At 32.6% G+C, this 24273-nt stretch overlaps 1 protein-coding gene and 1 long non-coding RNA gene across 9 annotated transcripts in view; one reads left to right on the forward strand and one right to left on the reverse strand.

The window, feature by feature from the left end:
• LOC143226480 (uncharacterized) overlaps positions 1–12996 on the forward strand; it is a 29483-nt gene extending 16487 nt beyond the window's left edge. The window contains exon 2 of the long non-coding RNA XR_013014648.1: positions 10379–12996. This is a non-coding gene — a long non-coding RNA (uncharacterized LOC143226480). The remainder of the gene's footprint in view (positions 1–10378) is intronic.
• The window catches only part of LOC143226479 (protein shifted-like), a 75244-nt gene that overhangs the window by 4453 nt on the left and 46518 nt on the right, over positions 1–24273 (reverse strand). For 2 of the 8 annotated variants that reach the window (XR_013014646.1, XM_076457499.1), the window contains exons 2-10: positions 19315–19454; positions 18237–18342; positions 16483–16626; positions 15173–15286; positions 13984–14079; positions 8356–8451; positions 7031–7159; positions 2439–2532; positions 1369–1461 (exon numbers count right to left, since the gene is read on the reverse strand). Coding sequence is in view for 7 of the 8 variants with exons in the window: in XM_076457499.1 (XP_076313614.1) it covers positions 1374–1461; positions 2439–2532; positions 7031–7159; positions 8356–8451; positions 13984–14079; positions 15173–15286; positions 16483–16626; positions 18237–18342; positions 19315–19454 (1007 nt within the window). In the remaining variant the exon portion in view is untranslated. The remainder of the gene's footprint in view (positions 1–1368; positions 1462–2438; positions 2533–7030; positions 7160–8355; positions 8452–13983; positions 14080–15172; positions 15287–16482; positions 16627–18236; positions 18343–19314; positions 19455–24273) is intronic. The other 6 variants (XM_076457497.1, XM_076457495.1, XM_076457501.1 and 3 more) reach the window with 4 other exon arrangements.

Below are 24273 nucleotides of genomic sequence, written 5' to 3' on the forward strand. Positions count from 1 at the left end.
CTTTCACTCTTTTATAAACTTAAATACTAATGAGCATGTGCTGACTATTAACATTATCATTGCAAGTCTCATAATGATCAAATTATCATTCCTTCTCTCTCATTGATACACATTTATTGTAACATGTTATTTTGTGTTCACTCTTTCACTTATGATATGTACATGCTAGTTATGGTTTATATGATGCACCATCTTACTCTTCATACATCTGAAGTTCAAATTTTCAAAGTTCATTAGGGTAATACAATTTAAAAGTTACTTGCCTAGTGAGCGAACAGTAATGAGACAAACTCGTAAGTGACGTGGCTTAGCCATCATAGTAATTAGCCATATCACTTTGAGAGTGCAACAGTTGTGTTATAAGCTAGCTTCAAACTTCAGTCTTGAGGTTACACTTATGAAACAAAACATTCAGGGGTGAAATGTTTGCTAGTACTCACTGTTACTTATTTGATCTGCTTTCTGCCTAACCTGCATGCCTTTACTGCACTGACAAAAAGCAGACATGTCATGACTCAAAATCTGAACAGTCATTAAAAACTCTCCAAAGTCAATAAATGACCTAACAACATTAATTCTTGATGGCAACAAGTTCATGAGAGGAACTTTATTTTGCAGCATCAATATCAAATGTTATTAAACCAACTGGGTCTCACAGCTATGTGATATGTATTGTTGGCCAGAAACAATAAACACATCCAAAAGATACGTTTTATTAGCTGATGTGCTATGATCAGTAGTAGTGCAAATGTGTGTTTGTTTTATTGGAAAGAAAAGCTGCAATTAATATATATGAGCCATCAAAACAAGGGTTGCATGCATTTCTCTGTTTGTTTAGTATACTACATTATAAATCATAAATGAGCAAAATCCTTTACGTCAACATGCATGAGCACTGGTATTTTTTTTGGAATTGCACCTCTAGACATGATCATTGTACTTTGAAAGCTGAATCTTATGCAATGATATGATTATTATGCTAAGAAAACTGAGGATTACCGATGAAGTCACATGAATATTCTACTAAGGAGAGTGAGACTTGCCTGTGAAGTGGCATGATTATTGTACCAAGAAGATTGATCCTTACTCATGAAGCAACATCACAATTACAAATTGAATACTAACACTTATCTATGAAATGATATGTAATATTTTAACAATACTTAAAAAGTAAGACAGAACAATTATAAGCTATGAAGAGTGAAAGTAAAATAAAAATGACATCAGATTTGCACTATGAATGATGGCATAGCTAAAAAAAAAGTTTTGCTATCACCAAAAGGTATGCTGGATTCTGAAGAAAATTAAAACCATGACTGCTAGCTACCAGTAAACCTTAGTGTCACCATAATATAAGAAGATACATACTTTTGTTACACTTTCTGCCATACCACCCCTTCTCGCATCGGCAGGCATTTCCCACACAAACCCCATGTTTGCAGCGACGAGGGGTACATGGCCCTGTAATTACATAGAGATTGGGGTGAAGAATTATAAGACACTACCCCTCCCAGGATCCATTATATTCCTTTTTTTTTTTTAATAACTTCAAGGTTTGCCTTTGTGCTCATCTTGGTAATGAAGAACTAATCTCTTTTCCAAGGTGATTATATTAAAAATTACCAATCTTTAAATTCTAATTACAAACTGTTACTTTGTTACAACTTTACAGCCACATTTAACAAACAAATCACAATTTTATATTAATATTATTATTACATAAAAGAGCTTTTTTGTATTAGATATCATTGCAAGTTTTGAAAAACATTTTTTCAACTGAAACATCTATTAATGTTTTAATGATTTTTCACGTATTGGTTTAACACAATGATGTTTAAATGAAATTCTCCCATTCAGATGATGCTGTTGATCTCCTTGTTCAGTTAAAGTGTTGTCATATTAATTCAGCTCATGGGACCAAAACCATGCATTTTAGAAATTTATCTCATTCCTATAAAATTTCAGTTTGCAAAGATAATAAAACTGGTACAACTATATTCAGATACACTTATAATATCTTTTACTTGTATGTGTTCAAAATGTGAATATTATTATTGTAGAAAATTCAAGTACTTACATGTAAGAAAAATAAATGTGAGTGAAAAACTTGAAACACAGTTGACAGTAGTCTTGATAGAATATTGTTGGCATACTTTTAACAAATACATATGCAGTAATGTTCAAAATGTATAAAATGAAAATTTGTATCACAGGTAATTCATTCAAACTATGAAATAGCTACAAAGAATAGTCTAGACTCAAATGTATCAAATTATGAAAAGAAATCAGATGTTAATAAGATAGACAGACAGACCGCCACCACTTTCTTCAAGTTGCAGTTGAAATCCATATGCATGTAATAATGAGCTATAATTGTTTTTGTTATTTACATGTCACCACCACCACCACCACCAAACCCATCACTAAACACACTGTACCTACTTCGGTTACACCTCCTTCCAAACCATCCACGGTCACATCGACACTGGTTTCTAACACATAATCCATGTTTGCAACTATTTCTGCATCCCTCTGAAATGAACACCAACTAACTAAACACTAAACAAAACCACAGAAACAGTGATGTAGTTACTCTTTTTGAAGTTGACTTCAGTCGCAAATGAACACATGCATGAGTTACATATAAAATTATAAACACAATTATACAGTTATTCTTTACACAGGTGTCCAGTAATAACAGACCACATAGACTGTATGGTATATGCAAACACATTAGGTAAGAAAATACATACCATTAATAGCTGACAGCTAATGTGTTTTGGATAAAATCAGATTTCATCTGTTACATAGTAATAGTTACATAGCTATTTACTTTAAACCTATCCATCAAAAGTTGCACAAGTAACCTAGACTGAGAAATATTTAATACGTGGCTACTGTTTCAGAGCATTTTCATCAAAAACTATTCAAATAAATTTCCTCAATTGTTCTGAATTATGCAACAGTATACATAAATTGTTTTCCCTGAAATTATCTAATGGCAGCAATTTTAAACTTTAAATCACCATATAAATAGTGACATGATCCAAACTTTTCTGAAAATACTCAACAAAAACAATTAGTAGTGGAAGTTACATAGAATAATGAAACCACTTTATTTTCTACACACATATAGACAAAATTGATATTCCAACAATGCAATACAAGATATACCAGTTGATGTTGAAATTATTATAGTAGAAAACAACTTATGCTGGTGAATAAGATTTATATTAGGTTGTCCAGAAATAAGTGTCGTAATTCTCAGGATGACATTTAGAAGCTGAATATTGAGTAACTTATTGTTGGTTGGTTGGTTTAATCCAACGTTTGTCACTTAAGTCTGCTGTTTCAACTGTACTCAGAGTAAGTTTCACAACCCTCAAGACAGCATGGACAAGAAGGACTTTCATCTGATTTTCCTCTACGACTTTAAACTTGGACCAAAAGCTACCGAAACCACATGGAACATCAACCAGGTATTCAGTCATGGATCTGTTACTGAAAGTACAGTTCAGCGTTGGTTCCAAAGGTTTCGATATGGAGATGAAAGTCTTGAAGATCATGAAGGTCATGGAAGGAAGCCATCCTTGGATGAAAACACAAAGGTAAGCAGTTGAGACAAATCCTCACACAACAGCTAGCCACAAGCAAATCACATATTGCCAATCACCTGAGTGTGATCGAAAAGACAAAAAAGTTGGATAAGTGGGTTCTACATGAGCTGACTGAAGGTCAACAAAATCAGCATTATGAGACCTGTTAAGGATGACACTCCAAAAATTGAACAAATTGAGAATCGTTCTGCCCCATCCACCTTATTCCTCAGATCTTTCTTTTACATATTTTCATTTTCTCAAGCACTTTGACAACTTGTTGAACAATAAATGCTTTCAAAACCAGACAACTGCAGAAGAAGCTTTCAGGGAGCTCATTGACCATAGAAACCGATTTCTACAGCAGGGACATAAAAAGCATTGTTACACGTTGGCAAAAGTGTGTTGAAGCAAATGGTGCTTACTTGATTAAAGCATGTTTTACAACACTGGTTTATACTTTTCCAAACTTTGCAGTTCAAATTTATTTCTGGACAACCTAATAGATTGGTAGTTTATCAAACATTCCAACACAATAAGAGTAATAATAATAATAATAATTTGTTAAAGATAATTATCAGAGTTTACTGAAATGATCAGAAAAGTTTATTTCACAATTTTCAGGTTAAGAGTTCAACAGTTTGTTTTCTAGTCTTTTGAGATAATTGTTTTACTTTATTTTAAAATTATGTGATACCAGCCTTCTTTTATTTCAACATCAAACTGAACTTAAAACATACATGGTTATTAAAGTTTTCTTATTGGCATATACTACTAAGTAAAAATGTTTTTTTGTCATTATATATAACAAAATTAAATTCATTAAGAGCAAATAGAAAGAGATTCTTAGGAAAGGTCAGTGACTTAAATCTACAAAATAGTTATAAAATGAACACTTCCATTTGCTCTGTCTTGACTTCACAAAATCCTAGAATGAAACTAGGATTTAAATTGTTATGGTAGGTATGAAACTGTTTGTTGACTCCATTTTTTTTACAATAAAAATCTACAAGGAAGATGAATTTAAAAATTTGAACTTTCAAAAATAGAGTGATACTCTTTAAAATTAGTGTTGCCCTTTCTTCAAAAAATGTAAGGTAAGGAAAATTTAAGTTAGATGTGGAAACCTGTAGAGTACCTCTAGCTTTTACTTCACCACAATTCAGAAATAAAGTATTATGTGCAGAAGTTTTTAAACTCTAGAGTATGGAGTTGATTGTACAGAAATTATAGTAGCCATTTTGGTCATCACACTATCTGCAAATGATAATAAACACTAAAATTGCCTTTTAGCCGTAACTTAGTATCAGATATTTTGAACAATGCAACTTTTGGGTTTGTAACTTCTCTTATTGCAGAGAAATTGTAATGTGAAAGTTACCCACCCCACCATTTATGTGAAAAAGAATGTAATGAAAGTTCATATGGTTTGCAAAGTAATTTGTACAAAGACCTGTTTCAGTGCTAAACTAGTAACTATATGGTTGCAAAATGTTAAAATTGTAGATGCAGTCATAAATGAGATTCCTGTTGAAGATAAAGCAGTTGAAAAGAGAAATTATTCAAGAACACATTAGAATCCAATCAAAGGAGAATAACAAAAATCTGAAGCACAGGAAATAGTAAGAATAAAAAAAATTTTGTTCTTCTAACCAAAAAAGAGCAAAAGGTATAATAATTTTCCTGAATAAAAATGTATTTGTAAGAGGCACTTCTCTTTCAATAAGATTAGCTTTCCTTGTTTTGTGCTGTCCTCCATTTATTTTTTTTTGTTTTTTTTGGAATGCATGCCACAATCCTTCAACCCTCCCTCTGTTGGAATTTAAAAGTTCCAACGCATCTTTCACGTAAATCACTATGCATGACTTCACCAATAAGAGAGTATTACTATCATGTGATGCATGCCATTACTTCTATGCATCACTACCAAACTATCACTTCAGAGTTTGGTAGAAGACATGAGCACCACAAAATTGTGAGGAGAAAGGGTGGAAAGTGTGAGAGAAAGAAAGTACCTCTTGGAACTACGTTTTCATTTAGGAAAATTATAACTTCTGATACAGTAGTCTCCCTCCACTCACAAGATTAGCTTAAATGAATGGTAAGAGGGAAGCACAGGTCCATACTCCTGGAAGCATCCAAAAGACACCTTTTAATTGAAAGGAATAGATCAGAAGACCTGAGGAGGGGCATCGCACTACATCTAAGCCAGGTATCTTGTGAAAAGTGACAAGGTCAGTAGGATCAGAAATGGTGGAACAAGGAGGGAACACCTCTGCATGGGGGAGAATGGTGAGACATAGTAGTAGAATCACTCGATCCAAAAATGGAAGATGGGTAATAGATATTGTACTTCAAGGTGTAGAGTGGCTAGGGTGCAATAGACCATACTTTCCAAATCAACTACTTCCAAAATCTCATTCGCTAGTGTAATGGATTTACCTTTTTTTTTAATATCTATGTTTGTTTCAGTTTAATATACATTTAGAAATGCATTCAACTTATATTTTTAAATGTGTAATGTGAAAGTCCTGACTGTTCTTTAAATTTGTAGACAATTCTTGAGTGTCAAAATCAACAATGCACTATGTGTGTAGGTAAAATATTGTCGCCAGCTGAATTTTTGAAAACCTCACCTCAAGTTTATAAATTGATGAGCTACAAAACAGTTTCAATAATATTGTTGTTGGTTTGCTACAATTAATATACTATAAACCTCAGAAGCTCTAACTATGATAAATGTTTATCAATTGATAAACTATAGATGTTTGACCAGGAATATTTATATATCCCAAACAATACAAACTATTTAACTTCAGGTCTTAGCATTTCTACAAAGACATTAAATACCTTCATCAGAAAAAAGTCAGCTTTTAAATGGTGTGAGGCTAGCCATTAAGTGAAGTGTAAGAATATCAACTTAGAATTAATTTGCTCATCATGAACTGTTGATAAAATATTCAGTTCCAGAACAGATAGAAGACTCAGTATTACTTGTAAGTTTGTAAAATTTATGTATAGAAATCATTATTTGTAATAACTTTTATTATAAATTGTATTGTTGTTTGTATATTAAAATATTTGTTTTATGAATGAAAATTGTGTGTATCAGTTTTGTTGGCAAATATTATAAATTTGATACATATCGACCCTGAGCAAAAGTAGAGTCACTTTGAGAAGACTTTAATATTTTTAAAGGCAACAGATTGAACCCTAAGTTTATGCAATGTTTATATGAGAAATTAGACTAATAAAATTTCTCTTCTTCAAAGCTACCACCATAACACAATTTCTGTACAATCAAATCATGATTTTATAATTAAAGCATGTGTGAATATATTTAGTTTCCTTCATTTATAAGTGCAACCTAGAAGAAAAGGACATTTATATGCACACACACACACATCTGTCATTCTTAACTAAGTTATACTCACTCGGTCTTCTTCTTTCCTTCCGTCTTTTATTTTTCTGGTCACACTGACCACCGGAGTATCCTCTTCTACATTGACACTGGTTGACTCCAATGCACCTTCCTCCATTCAAACATGGTATCGTACATTTACCTGCAAAAAGATAATGCAATGCAACTTTTCTGAAGCTTAACATATTTCTTTGTTTGATTATTCTAAATGTTCTTGAAAATTCCAAAAATATGTGCATAATAATTCTTTCACATTTCACATTTTCATGCATGAAGTTTCATTTCCATAAGTGTTAAGAGTAACTCATGGACAGAAACAACTTGTATTTTGAACAACTTGTAAATTTGTTTGAAAGAAATGAAGCATATTTCAGTTAAGTAGAGTAACATTTTTGTTTTTAAGAACCAGAATTATTTTCACCTATTTATTGACTTTCATGCATAACTTGAGAGAGTTTATTTTCTGACTGTACTGATTTGATTGAACAGTATGTAACAGTAGATAAATGTTGTTTTAATACTGTTGGAGGCAGTCCCATACATAACACTAAGAATAACAATATAGTAACAGGTACAAAAGGAGAAAAGCTAATCTTGTGAGAAGAAGAAGGCTACTATGTCAAGAAAAAAAAATAACATATTTGGTGTGGAAATCTTTAGTGTGGTTTATACTGGTATTTTTGTTATGGCTTTCAAGAGCCTTGTAGTGCAGCATTACTTTTATCAGATTACATAAACTACTTGTATTTACACAACAGCCACATTTTCAGTCTCTGAATAAAAAGAATTAACCAAATCAATAATCTACAATTTCATAATTAGAATAAAATTGTTCTTTATGTTATGTTTAACTTGTATGGTTACACGCAAGGTTAGACTACAACAGCACATACAAAGTAGTAAAATTCAAACTTTCCAAAACTATTATTCAAGATAAATAAAATTGCAGACAAGAGTAAGAAAAATGGCACTTCTCTCACAGCAGTGGGTAAATGGCATCTGTTCTGACAAAAACAAAACAAAAAGTGAGTAGGTGGTATTTATCCTAGAATCTAAGAATAGTTACAAGAGGTGACCTTGCTAGTTTAGTTGAAAATAACCAATATGCTGTTGATTTGTGATAGCTAACTAATAATCCAGCACAACTTCCTTATAGAAAACTAACCATACCCTTGTGATAATGTCAGAAACATTTGGATATAGTGAAACATTCTTACATGTAAATGAGTTAATATCACATTTGGCTAATCTGGAGATATAAGCTTGCAGACAACGCTTTTCACATTTCAGACACGTAGTACCCTAATAAGACTGACAGTTTACATCTCTTGTACTTACTATATTCGCAGCGGGGCCCATAGTAACCTTTTCTACATTTGCACTTGTCTTTCTGGATACATTTTCCTCTGTTAAGGCACTTTTCACGACATATACCTTTGGGCAAAAAATAAAATAAATAAGAGGTAATATGGATGTGATCTCACCAGTACAATAATCCTTAGTAATATTACAAGAATCTTTGAAGGGAACTTGTCTACACATTAGTCAAAATTACCATTATTAGTCACACAGGTACTGTTGAGTCATCTATTACATTTTTCAGCATAATATTCAAACATAGTAGTTGTTCATGGTGTTCTATTGTAGTAAACTAAAATCTACATGCCCAAAATTTACAAGACTGGTGTGTTTAACTGAGGCTATAGGGTAAAAAGCTGTATGCTGCAACCAGGTAATTACTAATGTAATGTGCTATCTATATTGATCAGACTTATGGTTACTTGACTTATGACAGAGAATAAGATTTACAATTTGCTGCTAATCTAGCTGCTTAAAGTTCTAGATACAGTGATATTCCAGTGTGTTGGGATAGCCTATTGTTATGAACAACAATGCTCTGCTAGTCAGCATTCATCCTACAGCATTATTTGCTTAATTATTTAGTGTTCTTTCGTAATTAATGTTTTATGAATCCTTTAGGTATCTTCCTTCATAGGAAATATAACAGTCCAATTTTATTAACATTTTTTCAGTTGTTATGGCTGATGCTAACAAATGTTAAGTTGGTTTTTCACAGTGGGTATATTTGAAGATTTCACCTTAAAATGAAACACCTATTAATTACTTGTACAATTCGATATTGTTTTGGCTTATTTTGTCAGTCTTTACCTCAGTAAGTAAATATTTCCCTTGTGATATTACCTGACAGTAAAGCCATTCAAATAAAAAGCTGAAACTTACCTCTGTGCTTAGTTTTTCAGATGAATTTCTTAAGAAATATTACCTGATACTGAAATTATTAACAGACTGTTTAAGCCTACATTATTAACATAGGAGTTTCTTGAAACAAGTTTTACTTTTTTAGCCAGAAGGAAGTTTAACAAAATATGTCTGAAATTTATGAAATAGTGTGTGCCAGGTATAAAATGAAGTAAGGCTACATTATATAAGAGTAAGTTATTAAGTAAGCAGATTTGTCCATCAGTTCTTTTTGTTAGCCAGAAGGAACTTTAACATAATGTAATAAGTGTAGCTTTAATGCCTGGAATTTCCTCTAGAACATAAGAACAACTTGAGCAAGATGTAAAAAAGCAAGTTAGTGAGTTTGTAAGAGCAAGTTGTTGTCACTGCTGTTAGTCATTTAGTCAGTTACAATGAATAATTAGTTTGTGTTTTTGTAAAATTATCAGGTAAGTAAAATTTTGGTTAGCCATAGTCTATTTGTGAAATTAAGCTTATTGATGAGAGTTAGTTATTGTGGAATTTGAATTTGTAGAATTAAAACGTTTCTTGTTATCATTTAGTGGAAAGGAATTTTACCAAATAACTGAACAGAACCTGGTAAACAAAATAAGTTATCATAGCACTGTAACCAGGAGAGGGATTACTTTTATAAAGTAAAATACATATTCAACTTAAAACATAAAACACACACTGAAAGCAAGTTTGAAAATGACAAAACAGTGGAAAATATATTGAGAACAAGAAGCCTGAAAATCAATACTAAGAAAAAAAATTAAGTGATTAAAACAAAAGAAAAAGAATATCATAAAGAAATCTGGAAAATTAGTTGTAAGAAAGGATTTATAAAAATAAGACATTGATTTTTGTTCATAATTCTTCAGTTAAAACCTGCCTGAAGAAAATAAGGTTGAGGAAGTCATATAAATTGTAAAAAAGAATACAACTATGGGATAAAGCAATTAAGAACTATATTAACAAGTACAATTAACTCAGCCTACTTTTCTTTGTCTACCCAAATATTTAAACCTAAACTCCCATTAACTGTGCAATGCCAAAACAGAAAAATCCATTTAGTCTTTACAAGTTTTCACTATTGTTGTGCTGCCTATAATTTCAGGATCTTCCTGGACTACACCAACTATACTACCACTACCTCATCAATTTACAGAGTATAACAGGCCAGTTCAACAACACTGCCCAGTTGTAACTCAGACTAGCTAGAAAGGTAACATGAGAGGCAAATCATGTATAAGTTCAAATAATTTGCAAAGTGAAAGGATGTAACAGTGAAAAGCAAGATATTCATTGGGCTGCATTACTCAGTTAAAAGGTATTAGCTTTAACAATGTTAAGTAACCTTCCAAATGAGCCATAATAGTTACTAGTCATTAGATAGCTGCTGTATCAAATGGATCTGCAGTGCTACAGCAGAAGGAAGTTTTTAAAGCAAAGTTTAGAGGCACAGTAATAAGGAAGGATAAATCCTTAACTAAAAAGTTATTGGAATTGTTTAAAAGCCAAATTATTTTATACAAATGTGAAATAATAGAAGTTTTGACATAAAACCAATTCATAGATGCCTTAATGGATGAGGATATATGAAATACACTAAACCAAAGTGACTTTAAAACTTCAAGGGTAGCTATTCAGTTGACTATAGAACTAAAAATAAATAAATAGCTAAAAGTAGAATATATGGATTATGGAATTATTAAGTCAAATGGTGTAGAAAATTTGCTCTCCCTCTTGGTAGTCCAGGAGAGCTCAAAGGTCAGACTGAAAGAAGTAAGCCACAAAAGAATGCATTTTTCAAGTGAAACTTTAAAAGGGGCATACTTCCAGGAACTGCAGACAAATGTTTTAAGGAGATAAAACTACTCCAAAAGGATGATAGGAAAATACAACTTACATGAGCATGGGGCCCCTGCTAGTACAACTGTAAGTCTACAGATTTACAGTGCTAAGATCAGGGGTTCAATTCCCCCTCAGTGGGCTCAGCAGATAGCCCGATGTGGCTTTGCTATAAGAAAACACATACACACGAGCATGGAAAACATGAGCATTACAACCAAGACTGTGTAGCACTAAGTGCAACAATAAATAAGGACATGATATCCTAAGGATGAGCCCCAGAGTCCAACTAAATTGAAGGTCTAACAGGGAAATAACCAAACACTGGAAGAAAAATTAACTGAACTTGAAAAGGAAAAGTTCAATTATGGAATTAATATTAATTATTCAAAGAAACCAATCCATGAGCTTATGGATTCACTGATAGAAAACCTTGTGACATGTTGACTGAAACTGGTTTACAGCTAATATTGTTTGATATGATCTGGTAAATGGAAACTTGGAAACTGCCTTCAGTATTGAAGCAAGGAGATGGATGGATACAAAGCATCATAAAGTTCTAACACAAAGAAAATTAGAAATCACTGTACAGCATATGCTGAAACTCTAGTAGAGAAGGTTGTCAAGGAATTTTTTCAAGATTCAAGGTGCTTATGAAACTTCATAAAGACCAAGGACTGAACTTTGGATCAGCTTTGTGGAGATGTGTCAAACCCTCGGAATGAAAAAGATCAGGAAAGAAAGCCCTTTCTCCCTCTTGTAAAGAACAGTAAAGAGATATAACTGATTTTTAAGTCAGTTAAACATTTATGTAGATGTTCATCAGAGAACATGGAAATCAAGATTTTCTACACTTACTCATGAGCTACAAAACAACAATACATGAAATTAAATGAAATACATCAGCATCAATGGCCAAGTGGTTAGTTTAAAAGAAGACTTCATCTAAGGTAAATTAACTTGCTTAGCAGTCAGTTTCTTACTACTATCATTTCTAATAAATCATTAAGGACAGATCTACTAGTAGGTTCCCACAATCATCTACTTGAAGATGGCAAGTGATGATAAAAGGAAATAGGTCATCCTGTACTTGTACCATAAATCATGAAGTAACATCAAAATATACAGTAGCTGGCCAGAAATTGAGAATAAGTTAAACAAATTAGTATTAAAAAATTTTGGTAACCAAAATTGTGTCTGTACGTTATGTTTACATATTTCAGTTTAATGACTGGAATATTTAGATTTGTGAATATTAATATTCTTAATTGTAAAAAATTAACTCACTGCTAATTTTGGAATTTGTGTGTAATGTGCCATGGACTTCTTAATCCAAGGAAGGGAAAATTTTGTTAATTTTTACATTTCTTGAAATATATTGTTGTTTGGTCAGAATAAAGTTTAAAGTAGCATGATGAGCATGGTCTTACTTTCTGGAATTATCACCAAAGTTTAAGCAACATATAAAAAAACGAGTTACTGAGTTTGTTACAAAGAGTTTGCCAGTTTGTTAAAGACAGTAATGAGTAACTACCAGACACCAACAAAACTTGTGAAGTCAAATTAGTACTTTTATTGAAACAGTACTTCTTTAAATTCAAGATTTCTAGAATAATACAAACAAATTGTAATAAAGTCTAAAATATGCAAGTCCACTTGTATATAAGCTATACGTCGTAAAACTAACTAATGTTAGGCCTAAATTCAATAAAGGTGAAATGTAACTTGTACAAGTTTTTTAGTTTAATTAGGACAAAACTTTACTGTACTCAATATTAACAATAATAAATTTATAATGTTATTTTACAACCTAACATCTTTTTTGAAACTTTAAAACTTTTATTTTATTGAACAAAATGGTTAATAAAGTATATTTTCATCCCCCATATGTTGTTATTCCTTCATTCGTAAAACAGCTGTAGTGAATTGTTCACTCAGTTGTTCAGCTCTGCCACAGCCAGCCTGGTTGTTGTCCTGCATCTAATGCACCTGCTTGTTTGTATTAGGGTAAAGTTCTTACTGTGCATGCTTATAATGTGTAGTGGCAAACTGAATTACACTGCCATGATTACTACATGATTTAGTTATTTTGTCACTAACTGTCAGTCAATCAGTTTATTGTTGTTTTTTTATGAATACTGAATTTGTGTTTTTAAAGAGAAATATCTGTTAGGTGTAGTCTGTTTGTGAAGTTAGGCCAAATGGTGAACACTGGTTATGCTGGCTGTGGAATTTTAAGTTAAAGAAATAAAATGTGTTTTCGTATCTTTTAAATGGGATTTTTTTTCCATTGTTATTTTATCAAATAATTCAAAAGAACTCAATTATAGATAAAAACGATCACATGAGCTTACTGACAAAACTGTGTTAGAAGGGATATATTCTAAACACTCTAGATACATGTACTTAAAATCATGCATATTATACTTCATGTAAATATAAACTTGTGTAACTCTTTACCCCTTACAAATTATATGTATGGGCTATTTTATGAAACTGATCTCAAATTTCTCCTCTTTAGATTAGTTTCTTTGGTAATATGTGATAGTGAAGCCATTACAGTATTTAAAAAAAAAAAAAACTGACAGATCTCAGATTTCATTTCTTCATAACAATGTTTTAAATAATATTACCCTTTTTGAGTTAGAATAATGTTTCAGAATCACCATGAATCTAGATCTAAATTGATAATTAACTTGGAATATGTTATTACATACCATTACACAGTTACAGGTATTTCTGGTAGTTTCTATTCATTGACAAAGCACTATGTAAACACTCCTTTTGTGAAATTTCCTAATAATGTTCTTAACTGCCTAAAAATATCTTTGTAAGGTCACTATAAATTATTTTAACACGGAATATACTCACCACCCTCACAGTGAGGTCCTTGATAACCATCAGCACACTTACATACTCCTGGAGAAATACATGTTCCACCATTCATACACTGGGGGTAGCACAAAGCTGAAATATTAAATCTGCACACTTCAGTGATATGAAGTATATTAAATAAGCACACAAGAATTATGCAACACCTTATATATAAAATGTTACTGATTATATAACAATGAATCAGTGTACACCTTGGTAACATACTGTTACAACATGTGATGAAAATCACATCTTTAATCTTATCAGTTGCTTTTAGCTTTCTTGAAGTAATATATTTGACTTTTGTTTTAACTCTAAAATACCAAAATACTTTATTTCCAGGAGATAAGAAGAGCACACAAAGTGCCATTTACGTTTGCTTTATCTTCACTAAAGATTTCCATAGAAAAAATTGCATTAATTTTCTGAAATTGGCCCAGCAAAATGAAAGGAACAAATAATGTAAATGTTAATACAATTTTTTTCTTATATATCTGTTAGAAATTAAGACTTTATATTTTAACATTTCTATGTTTTTTCTTGTAATATATGTCTAGTCTAAATGCTCATTGTACAAAAGTTTACTTTTACAATTTATTACACTTGTAGTTGTTGCCTTGCTAACTGAGTTGGTATTAATTTCATTACGTTTTTTTCTGTTTAAGCAAATAACGAATTAAGTTTTAATGAATGTAATAGTTTTATTATAATGAATATTAAATCTACATCTTCTGGAAGTAGTTAAAGTTTGAGCTGTAAGTATAACTTTTATATATATATATATATACAAGTCTATTAACAATTCGCATACGCAAGTATTTAAGCTGTGAAAAGAGGTTAAGTACCTATCACGGCAATATATTCTATACAGAATTCATCATCTTACATATTTTTAGACAAAAAAAACTGTATTTTGAACAAAATACTTTTGTATTTTATCAATAAAACTTACTTGAAACATGGTGGGAAAACATACCACGTTGCCTTTAACTTTTTTTTTTTACACTACAGCATTTTAACCTGAATTATTTTTAGATCCTTTCGCTAGAAATAAAAGTGCAAAATAGTTTCAAAACTATTGTGTTTTTCTTTTTCAATCCATATCTGTATTTAAAAAACGTGAGGCTAATATTTAGTCCATAAACTGCTTAAAATATATATTAAAAGAAATGTGATTTACACTCACCTGTACGACAGTAGTTACCCATGTACCCTTTTTGGCACTCACAAATTTTCTGCTGATTACACCACCCTCTATTCGCACACTTCTTATCACATTCGGGATCGGGGCCTTGAGTAACTAACAATGATTTTAATAATGTGAATATTATTATTATTATACACTATTCTAATTACTGAATATCATTAGAGGACTATACCAAAGAATTTAGTATTTAGGAAAATGTAATAGGCCTAACACCAGTGTCTTACGGCAGTATAACTTTAATCATTCTTTACCAGCTTGTAAAAGGCGCACACATCATAATTATTATTATATCAAATGGTTTGAATAAATAGTTGAAAATATCGTATGACTGGATAAAGAATGTAGCGTTGGAAAAATTTAAAGGTATAATACTGTTGTCTTACAGCAAGTATAATTGTAATCAGTCTTCGCCATATAAATTGAGAACAATTCATAAGTGCATTTGGAAAGACAAACTACTTTGATATTTTCTTATTGCCTTTGGGTCAAGAACAATTTATGTAGATATCAGGAAAAATTGGTGTCAATACACATTACAAACAAAAGTACTGATATTTACGTTATTTTAAAATGGAACAGTGAAACGTTTTCGTGAAAAATAGTACAGAGTGTTCGGAAAGTCACTGTCCAGTTTTGTAATCATACAAATATATATATGTGCACAGTGGGCCCGGCATAGCCAAGCGCGTTAAGGCGTGCGACTCGTAATCCAAGGGTCGCGGGTTCGCATCCCCGTCGCGCCAAACATGCTCGCCTTTTCAGTCGTGCGGGCGTTATAATGTGACGGTCAATCCCACTATTCGTTGGTAAAAGAGTAGCCCAGGAGTTGGTGGTGGGTGGTGATGACGTGATGACTAGCTGCCTTCCCTCTTGTCTTACACTGCAAAATTAGGGACGGCTAGCACAGATAGCCCTCGAGTAGCTTTGTGCGAAATTCAAAAACAAACAAACAAACAAGTACACAGTGACTTTCCGAACACTCTGTATTATTATCATTTAGATAACACTCTAATAGCATTATTATTTTGAACATGTAATTATAGCTTCTCACTTGAATAAATTTAACTCTCTCTATCACACATAAATAATTCTAATATAAAATGAAAACAAGTTCTGTACCAGAAATCGACTGGCTTGATCTGTATAACACGTTAGCCATGTTTTCGGGTGTAGAAAACATTACGTTTCACTTCAAAAGACTATTAAATATCGGTCATGTTAGGTAAATGGAAAAATTGTTTGGTACGTTCCAAATCATATTGTTTTGTGAAATATTAGTTTTTTATTACCATGCTCTGCACACTGTTTCTGTAGACGTAGTAGCAGCGGAGTACCTTCCAGGTATTTTCCATTTTCGTTCACTATTCTGAGGCCGATACTAAAACCAGCGACTCCACTCCTGTTCCCGAGGCAAGGTAAAAATACTTGGAAGACTGAGAAGAAATAACAGAATCTTGTGAATGTTATTCTTTTAGGAGCATATTTGTTTGTGAAAATGTATTTGTGTGTGTGTGTGCGAGTTACCAATATTTTACTAAACATTATTATTGACTTGTTATTTTTAAGTTAAGCAGTACTTCCTTTAGTGCCTGTATTACTGTTACAACACTTTAAAACATAGTGTTTAATATCTCCACTATAGACCTACAATGTCTTGTTATATATATATTAGTTGAGTGCCAGTTTTGAGTACGAATAGTTATAAATTATTCTGTGAACATAATATGCATTGTGAAACAACTCTATCAGTGTTATTTTATCTTTAGAACAACTGTTTTTAAACGGTACCTGTACTTTTTCCTTTGACATTAATAAACGTGGATTTATTTCTTATACTGTGAGACATTTCTTCAAATAATATCAATGTTGTAACTATACAATAGCACTATTTCTTCAATAATATTTGTACTGAACCTATAAATAATAGAATTCTTCCAGCAAAATCTGCAACAAAAATGTATCTCAGATGACCTAGGAAGGTCGAAATGTTGTTCTTTGCTTATCAATAAAAGTGTTCATACCCATACCAGCCGTTCTTAGATACATTTTTATTTCAAGTGGGTTTCTCGTCATCAAAAATCAATTTGCAGTACACTAGTTTCATCAGAATAATATTACAAACCATTTGTGCCGATATCGAGAACAATTACCCGATACCTTTTGCAGCAGGAAAGGTTGTCTTTATTTTATCAAATTTTTAAATATGAATTTATTCTACAAACTAAGCGTCAAAGTAGGGATTCTAATGGTTGTTATTTTGAAAACAAAACTAAGAACGCAGGAAAATGGCTATCAATTCTCCCCTTATTTTAGATAATAAACTCTTCCGAAAGTGCGAACATAAAACTCTCTTATTGCATCATCACCAGCTTGGAAAACGTTTGTGGAAAGTGTGAAACAACATTTTACAGCAACGGGATCTGAACCATGGGCCTTTGAATCCATAATGTAGTACTCTCCCCATCAGGCCCTTTGTTGAGAGTTACACTTCCATAATGCGAAATGAAGTCACATTTGTTCTCTCCAACCCTTTTATCTTCCAATACAACGGCTTTCTTGCTTCCAACGTCATTTTTGTGTGCATGTACAATAAGATAAGGCTTCCAACAAAATATGTGTATCATGACAATGTTATTTATTATATTTTAGTTACTTAGCTTCAGTTTTTGTGTGCAGACGACCATTTAAAGAGTGACTATATATATTGATTTATTTGGTAACACAGTTTCTTTTACAGCGCCTGTATATTATATCTTTGTGATGAGCACTTATTACACATTAAAAATTTATTCCTTGTTATTAATGCCTAATCTTCTGTTCAAATATTAATAATAACATTCTAAGACTCAAAAACGGTTTGCTTAGTTTTTGCTTTGTTTGAATATTTAAGTTTATATTGATATTTTTATGACTAAAAAAAAAAGTTTATTTCAATCTTAAACACAATTAAGGTAATATAAGTATATATTTTCAGTATTCTGATTTAAAATGCACCAACTCGTGTGTCAAAACAGTAAAAATTGACAAGTTGAATCAAGCATACCTCCAGGTTTCTTTGGTACTTTTCCCTTGGTTTCAATGGATATAACTGGATTGCTCAAAATATCCTCGTTGAAAGACTGTAGATTTTCGAAATTGTAATTGTATTGCTTCAGAAACAAAATAAAATATTTTATTAAATAAATAAATAAGTGTATATATACATACTGAAAATATCTTAACTTTCTGGCAAGAAAATTTTGTGAATGATCAAATAGCTTGTTTTTTGATATGCAGAGGGCGCAATGAGGTTCAATGTGACGAAAACGTCATGATCGCATTTAGATTGACTACAAATATAGCTGTAAAGATCCCAAAATTAATACTTTATATACACATATAATAGGCTCAAATTATCTTATGGAATATAAATTCTCTCTAATATAAATCATTGATGTGTGTGTGAGCATTTGTCCCATATTTAACAACTATATCTGTCTTGTTTTTTTTGTTTTTCTTCGAGCCTCTAGCAACAGTTTTGATTAATGCAAAAATCAAATGTGGACCGTCAGAGGTTCAACTGAAAGTTCATGATAAGCAGTAAGTCCCAAATTTTGTTAAGAGTTTATCGCTGCACTGCACCACAGTTGATATATAAATTCCAATATTATAATATTGTATAATATATGGTTTCAAATAATTTAGATCCCCTTATCTTTAATTTCAAGATAGATAACGGAACTCCCTCATACTATATTCAAATACAGTATATATATTTAAATTAATTTTGAATGCAAAAAAGTTCCCTTTTAAAAATAACTCTGTGTTCAAACATAATTTTTAAATGAAAAATACTTTTTCAATACTTTTTGAAATTAATATAAGTTGATGTAATCATTATAAGTAACTAGACATTTAGAAGCGAGTTCTAGAACATCTGAAGTTTTATGAACAAAGCAAGACTTTGAAAATACCAAACATACATTTTTAAAGCTACTACGCCAAACAGTGAACAAATAAAAATATTTTGATTTGTCACTGTATCTTGAAAATTTTGTTTCTCATTCACATGATAAAACTAATAGATGTTCTGAACTTAAGGCATCGGCAGTTTGAGAATAAACTAAATATTATCTACCTACCTTGTTGTCCCCGGACTTCCATGTAAAGTTGACTGAGCTTACTTCTGATGGAATAACCGGAAGATATTTCTCGAAGTTTGGATCCAGTATGTATGGTAGAACGGTTCCATCTGCTATTGCAAATATTTCCATGGGAAAACCTGTACAAAGCAAGAAGACACTTGAGTTCATAGACGTGTCCTGTATTAATAAGTTAGAATAAAACAATTATTATTCAATACAATGATGTTCTTATAGAACAGTCTATGTTAGCTTACGGCTGTATAATGTTGATTCTCACCAGACAGACAGACATAAACCATTCTTATAAAATAACTCAGAACTACATTTTATAGTTATGAACGATGTTTCAACAAAAGTTTGTTTTAATGCACGGGAAACTGTTTTTAATACATTTATGGATATTGTACGTGATAACGCATTCAAACATGTAAATATATACACACCAAAACATACACTCTTCTACAATTGTTTGTGGGCCCGGCATGGCCAAGCGTGTTAAGGCGTGCGACTCGTAATCTGATGGTCGCGGGTTCGCATCCCCGTCGCGCCAAACATGCTCGCCCTTTCAGCCATGGGGGCGTTATAATGTGACGGTCAATCCCACTTTGGTAAAAGAGTAGCCCAAGAGTTGGCGGTGGATGGTGATGACTAGGTGCGTTCCCTCTAGTCTTACACTGCTAAATTAGGGACGGCTAGTACAGATAGCCCTCGAGTAGCTTTGTGCGAAATTCGAAAACAAACAAACAAAACGGTGGACTCAGCAGATAGCCTGATGTGGCTCTGCTATAAGAAAACACAAATTCTTAACTCGAGAACACATTTTCTAATCTCAGTCGTGTGAACGTATATTTAGAAGTTGGAATTATGGTTCCTTAGGTTAAATATAAATTTGAAAAAAAAGTGTTTATGATTTCAAAACTATAGCGATTATCAGGTAAAAAGAACCAGTTCCCTTTTGATTTACAACTCATCCGTTATTTTTAACTTCATTTTTATGTTGGAAGGAAATAAATGTAAAAAAAGACAATTTCACGTTGTCTACGATGAATATACTTTTACAATACCGAGTACAATGTGTGGATACTGAAAACAATTTGAAAAAAAATAAAAATATTGTTATTTTAAAAATCTAAAAAACAAAACTAAAAACATTTGAACTGTTTAGTTAATTATGTTTTAAACAGAGTAACAAATGCGTGCACTTCCTATATACCAATTTCATTTAAGCCTCACTCTTTCATGTAACTGTTATTTGTTCTGTCAACTTTTATTATTAACTGAATTTTTGAAAGATTTGTTAGTAGTTAAACACACATTGTCAGGAACAAACAAGTTTTGTTGATAATAAACAAACAGTCTATTTCTGTCGGTGGATTTGACAGTGGCATACGACTTAAGTTTTTATCATCAACGGTCGTTCACACATAAAATACATCGTTTTCAACAGCCGATTTTTGCACAATTCCTTAGTCATTTTTCTTGCTCAATTCTTTACGTAATAAAGTAGAATCATAGTTAAAAAAAACACACACTTCATATTGGCTGATGAAATACCACTATTCATGGCGTCTGATGAGGCGCCATTATATATATATTTTTTTAATTTCGCGCAAAGCTACACGAGGGCTGTCTGCGCTAGTCGTCCCTAATTTAGCAGTGTAAGACTAGAGGGAAAGCAGCTAGTCATCACCACCCACCGCCAACACTATGGTTACTCTTTCACCAACGAATAGTAGGATTAACCGTAATATTATAGTGCCTCTACAGCTGAAAGGGCGAGCATATTTGATAGGATGAGGATCTGAACCTGCGACACTAAGATTGCAAGTGGAGTGCCCTAACCACCTGGCCATGCCTGATGAGGTGTTACAAAAAGGATGCTTTGTTGTTGTTGATAACACCGCCAAAAGGATATTTCATAGCAACTGTTGAGGCGCCATTAAAGGATGTTTCGTGGTGGCTGAGGAGAAGCTATAGCTATATTTACATTCAAAAGATATAATAAAAATAATTCCAGTTCATGCTGGGAACTTTGCATCGAGGTTTTGTTTATAAACGTAAATAAATAGAAATAATGTTCTAATACATTTTACACCAATGAGAAATGAAATAAAAATGTTAATTTTGGCAAATAATCATTATTAAATTTGTTTTTCGCGCATATGGCAAGGGTCACCTCATCCATAAAGTCGCACAATAGCGAAAAAACATCTAGAAGACGTTTATAGAAACGTAAACGCCATGAGGCGTATCACAACTTGCGTTTTGATTTTCAAAAAAAATTATTTGTACACAAAGTATCATGTTAAACTAAAAAGAAATCACTTAGAACTCGTGTTAATGTTGTGTAATATTTAAATCCACAATATTTAAGTTTTTCATTTTTTATGGTTGCATAAAATAAAAGAAAAGCACATTATATTTTATTCTGGTTAATCAAGAGTCGCCAATTTGGTGTACTCCTCGAGTTGTTTCAAGGAATTTCGAACACTTACAGATAAAGTTAGAGAAGTATCGCACGTTGATTACGTTCTATGTGTCTTTCCTCATTTGAACAGACGTGGCAGTAAATGGTTGAGCTGCAGGGGTGTTGACTTATTTAGTGAGGTGAAACCCCAACTGTCAACAAAGAAGAAAGTCTGCGAGCGAATTTGCACGTCACCACAACTTCGGAATGTTTTAGCACAACATGTAACAAGGAAACCCGTAAAAGTGTAAGGGTAACTCATAAGTTTAATTTACGCGGCAAACGATGTCAACGTCACATCGTTATCTATTTACCGCCTTTTCACAATCTTTCTATTTATGACTAGCGGGGTATTTCTTGCGCTCCCTAAGTGGCACCAATCTTCTGGTCAATCAACTCGTAGTCATGTTTATTTTAATAGCTGAGCGCGTTTTTTTTGTTTGTTTGTTTATTAACACGAGACTAGATGGCGCTGTATCTGTTAATGTGTGTGTGTGTGCATGCATGTGTGCATGCGTTTTTTATTTATTTATAGCAAAGCCACATCTGTCTATCTGCTGTGTCCACCGATAGGAATCGAACCCCTGATTTTAGCGTTGTAAATCCGTATACTGACTACTGTACCAACGGGAGTTATCTGTTAATAAGTCTGAAGAAATGACGTCAGATTGAAAGCTGAGTCAGAAAGAAGTACATCAATCTAATTACTAGATTATTTAAAATTATACCATAACTTGCAGCAGCTAGGTCAATCTTGTTAAACTTCACTTGACAGCTACGTAAGTGGACTAAACGCTTTCTGAGAAATTGAAATAAAAAGTTAGAACATGACATACATGCATTTATATTTGGAAATATTAAAGAATAAAACAAAAAGGCATTCTAAATATTTTTATCTTGCCAAAGGATAAATAAATGTGTTTTGAATTTCGTGCAAAGCTACACGAGGGCTATTTGCGTAAGCCGTCCCTAATTTAGCAGTGCAAGACTAGAGGGAAGGCAGCTGGTCATCACCACCCACCGCCATCTCTTGGGCTAATCTTTTACCAACAAATAGTAGAATTGACCGTTACATTATAACGTCCCCATGGCTGAAAGGGCGAGCATGTTTGATGTAACGGGAATTCAAACCCGCGACCCTCAAATAATAAGTCGAGTGCTTTAACCACCTGGCCAGAGAAAAAGGGAAATTATTTATAAGTGTGTTAAAATTATAGGCCTAAAACAAAGGAGGTTAGCGCACACTACAAAAAGAAACTGGCAAGATGAAATTACAAAAATATGTAACTGTAAATAGTGGTGAATACGTTAGATCAATATACGAATAAAAATTAATGCGGCGAGAATGAACTAGATAAGTGTTCCCTAGTTCTAATTGGCCTGGCATAGGCAAGTAGTTAAGAAGCTCGACTATTCCAATATTGTGTTTGTTTGTTTTCGAATTTCGCACAAAGCTACTCGAGGGCTATCTGTGCTAGCCGTCCCTAATTTAGCAGTGTAAGACTAAAGGGAAGGCAGTTAGTCATCACCACCCACCGCAGTCTCTTGGGCTACTCTTTTACCAACGAATAGTGGGATTGACCGTAACCTTATGACGCCCCCACGGCTGAAAGGGCGAGCATGTTTGGTGCGACCGGGATGCGAACCCGCGACCCTCAGATTACGAGTCGCACGCCTTAACACGCTTGGCCATGCAGGGCCTCCAATACTGTGCATATTCCAATTTACAACACTTGATATATTCACAGTTATTTGATATTGATATCAAATTCCTCTATACTTGTTTGTTTCCTTTCTAATATATACGAGAATCCTATCAGGTAAAATGTAAGATAACGATAAGTTATAAAAGTTAACAGAAACTTCATTTTTATCATTTCTAAATCATATACAATATAATCTATCAAAGAATTTGTTTCTGTGTCTCTTGTTAAGCATGGCGAGGTGGTTAGGACGCTCAACTCGTAATCCGATGGTCGCGGGTTCTAATTCCAGTCACATCAAACATGCTCACCCTTTTAGCAGTGGTGGCGTTACAATGTGTTAGTCAACCCCACTATTCGTTGGTAAAAGAGTAGCCCAAGAGTTGGCGGTGGGTGGTGATTACTAGCTGCCTTCCCTCTAGTCTTACACTGCTAAATTAGGGACGGCTAGCGAAGATAGCTCTCGTGTAGCTTTGCACAAAATTAAAACAAAAACGAACCTAGTGCTGTAAAGATTAGTAGATGTTATTAACAACAGTATGCAAATCGAATAAACTACCAGTCACACAACCTGCAAAAAAAATATATTTTTTAAAAACAATAGAAAATATTTGGTTTAATAATTATTAAGCAAACATTTTAATCTATACAAATTAACTGGACAAGCCAGTTCTGTAATATTTTAAAAAAACTTTGGTATTTAGTGGCAGATCGAATTAACACTGATTATGACACAACTTTTCAATAATATTACCCTTAATAACTAAATGTCAGGTACATTGACAC

This window comes from Tachypleus tridentatus, chromosome 9 (genome assembly GCF_004210375.1).
Source record: "Tachypleus tridentatus isolate NWPU-2018 chromosome 9, ASM421037v1, whole genome shotgun sequence".
NCBI classification, from domain to species: Eukaryota; Metazoa; Arthropoda; class Merostomata; order Xiphosura; family Limulidae; genus Tachypleus; species Tachypleus tridentatus.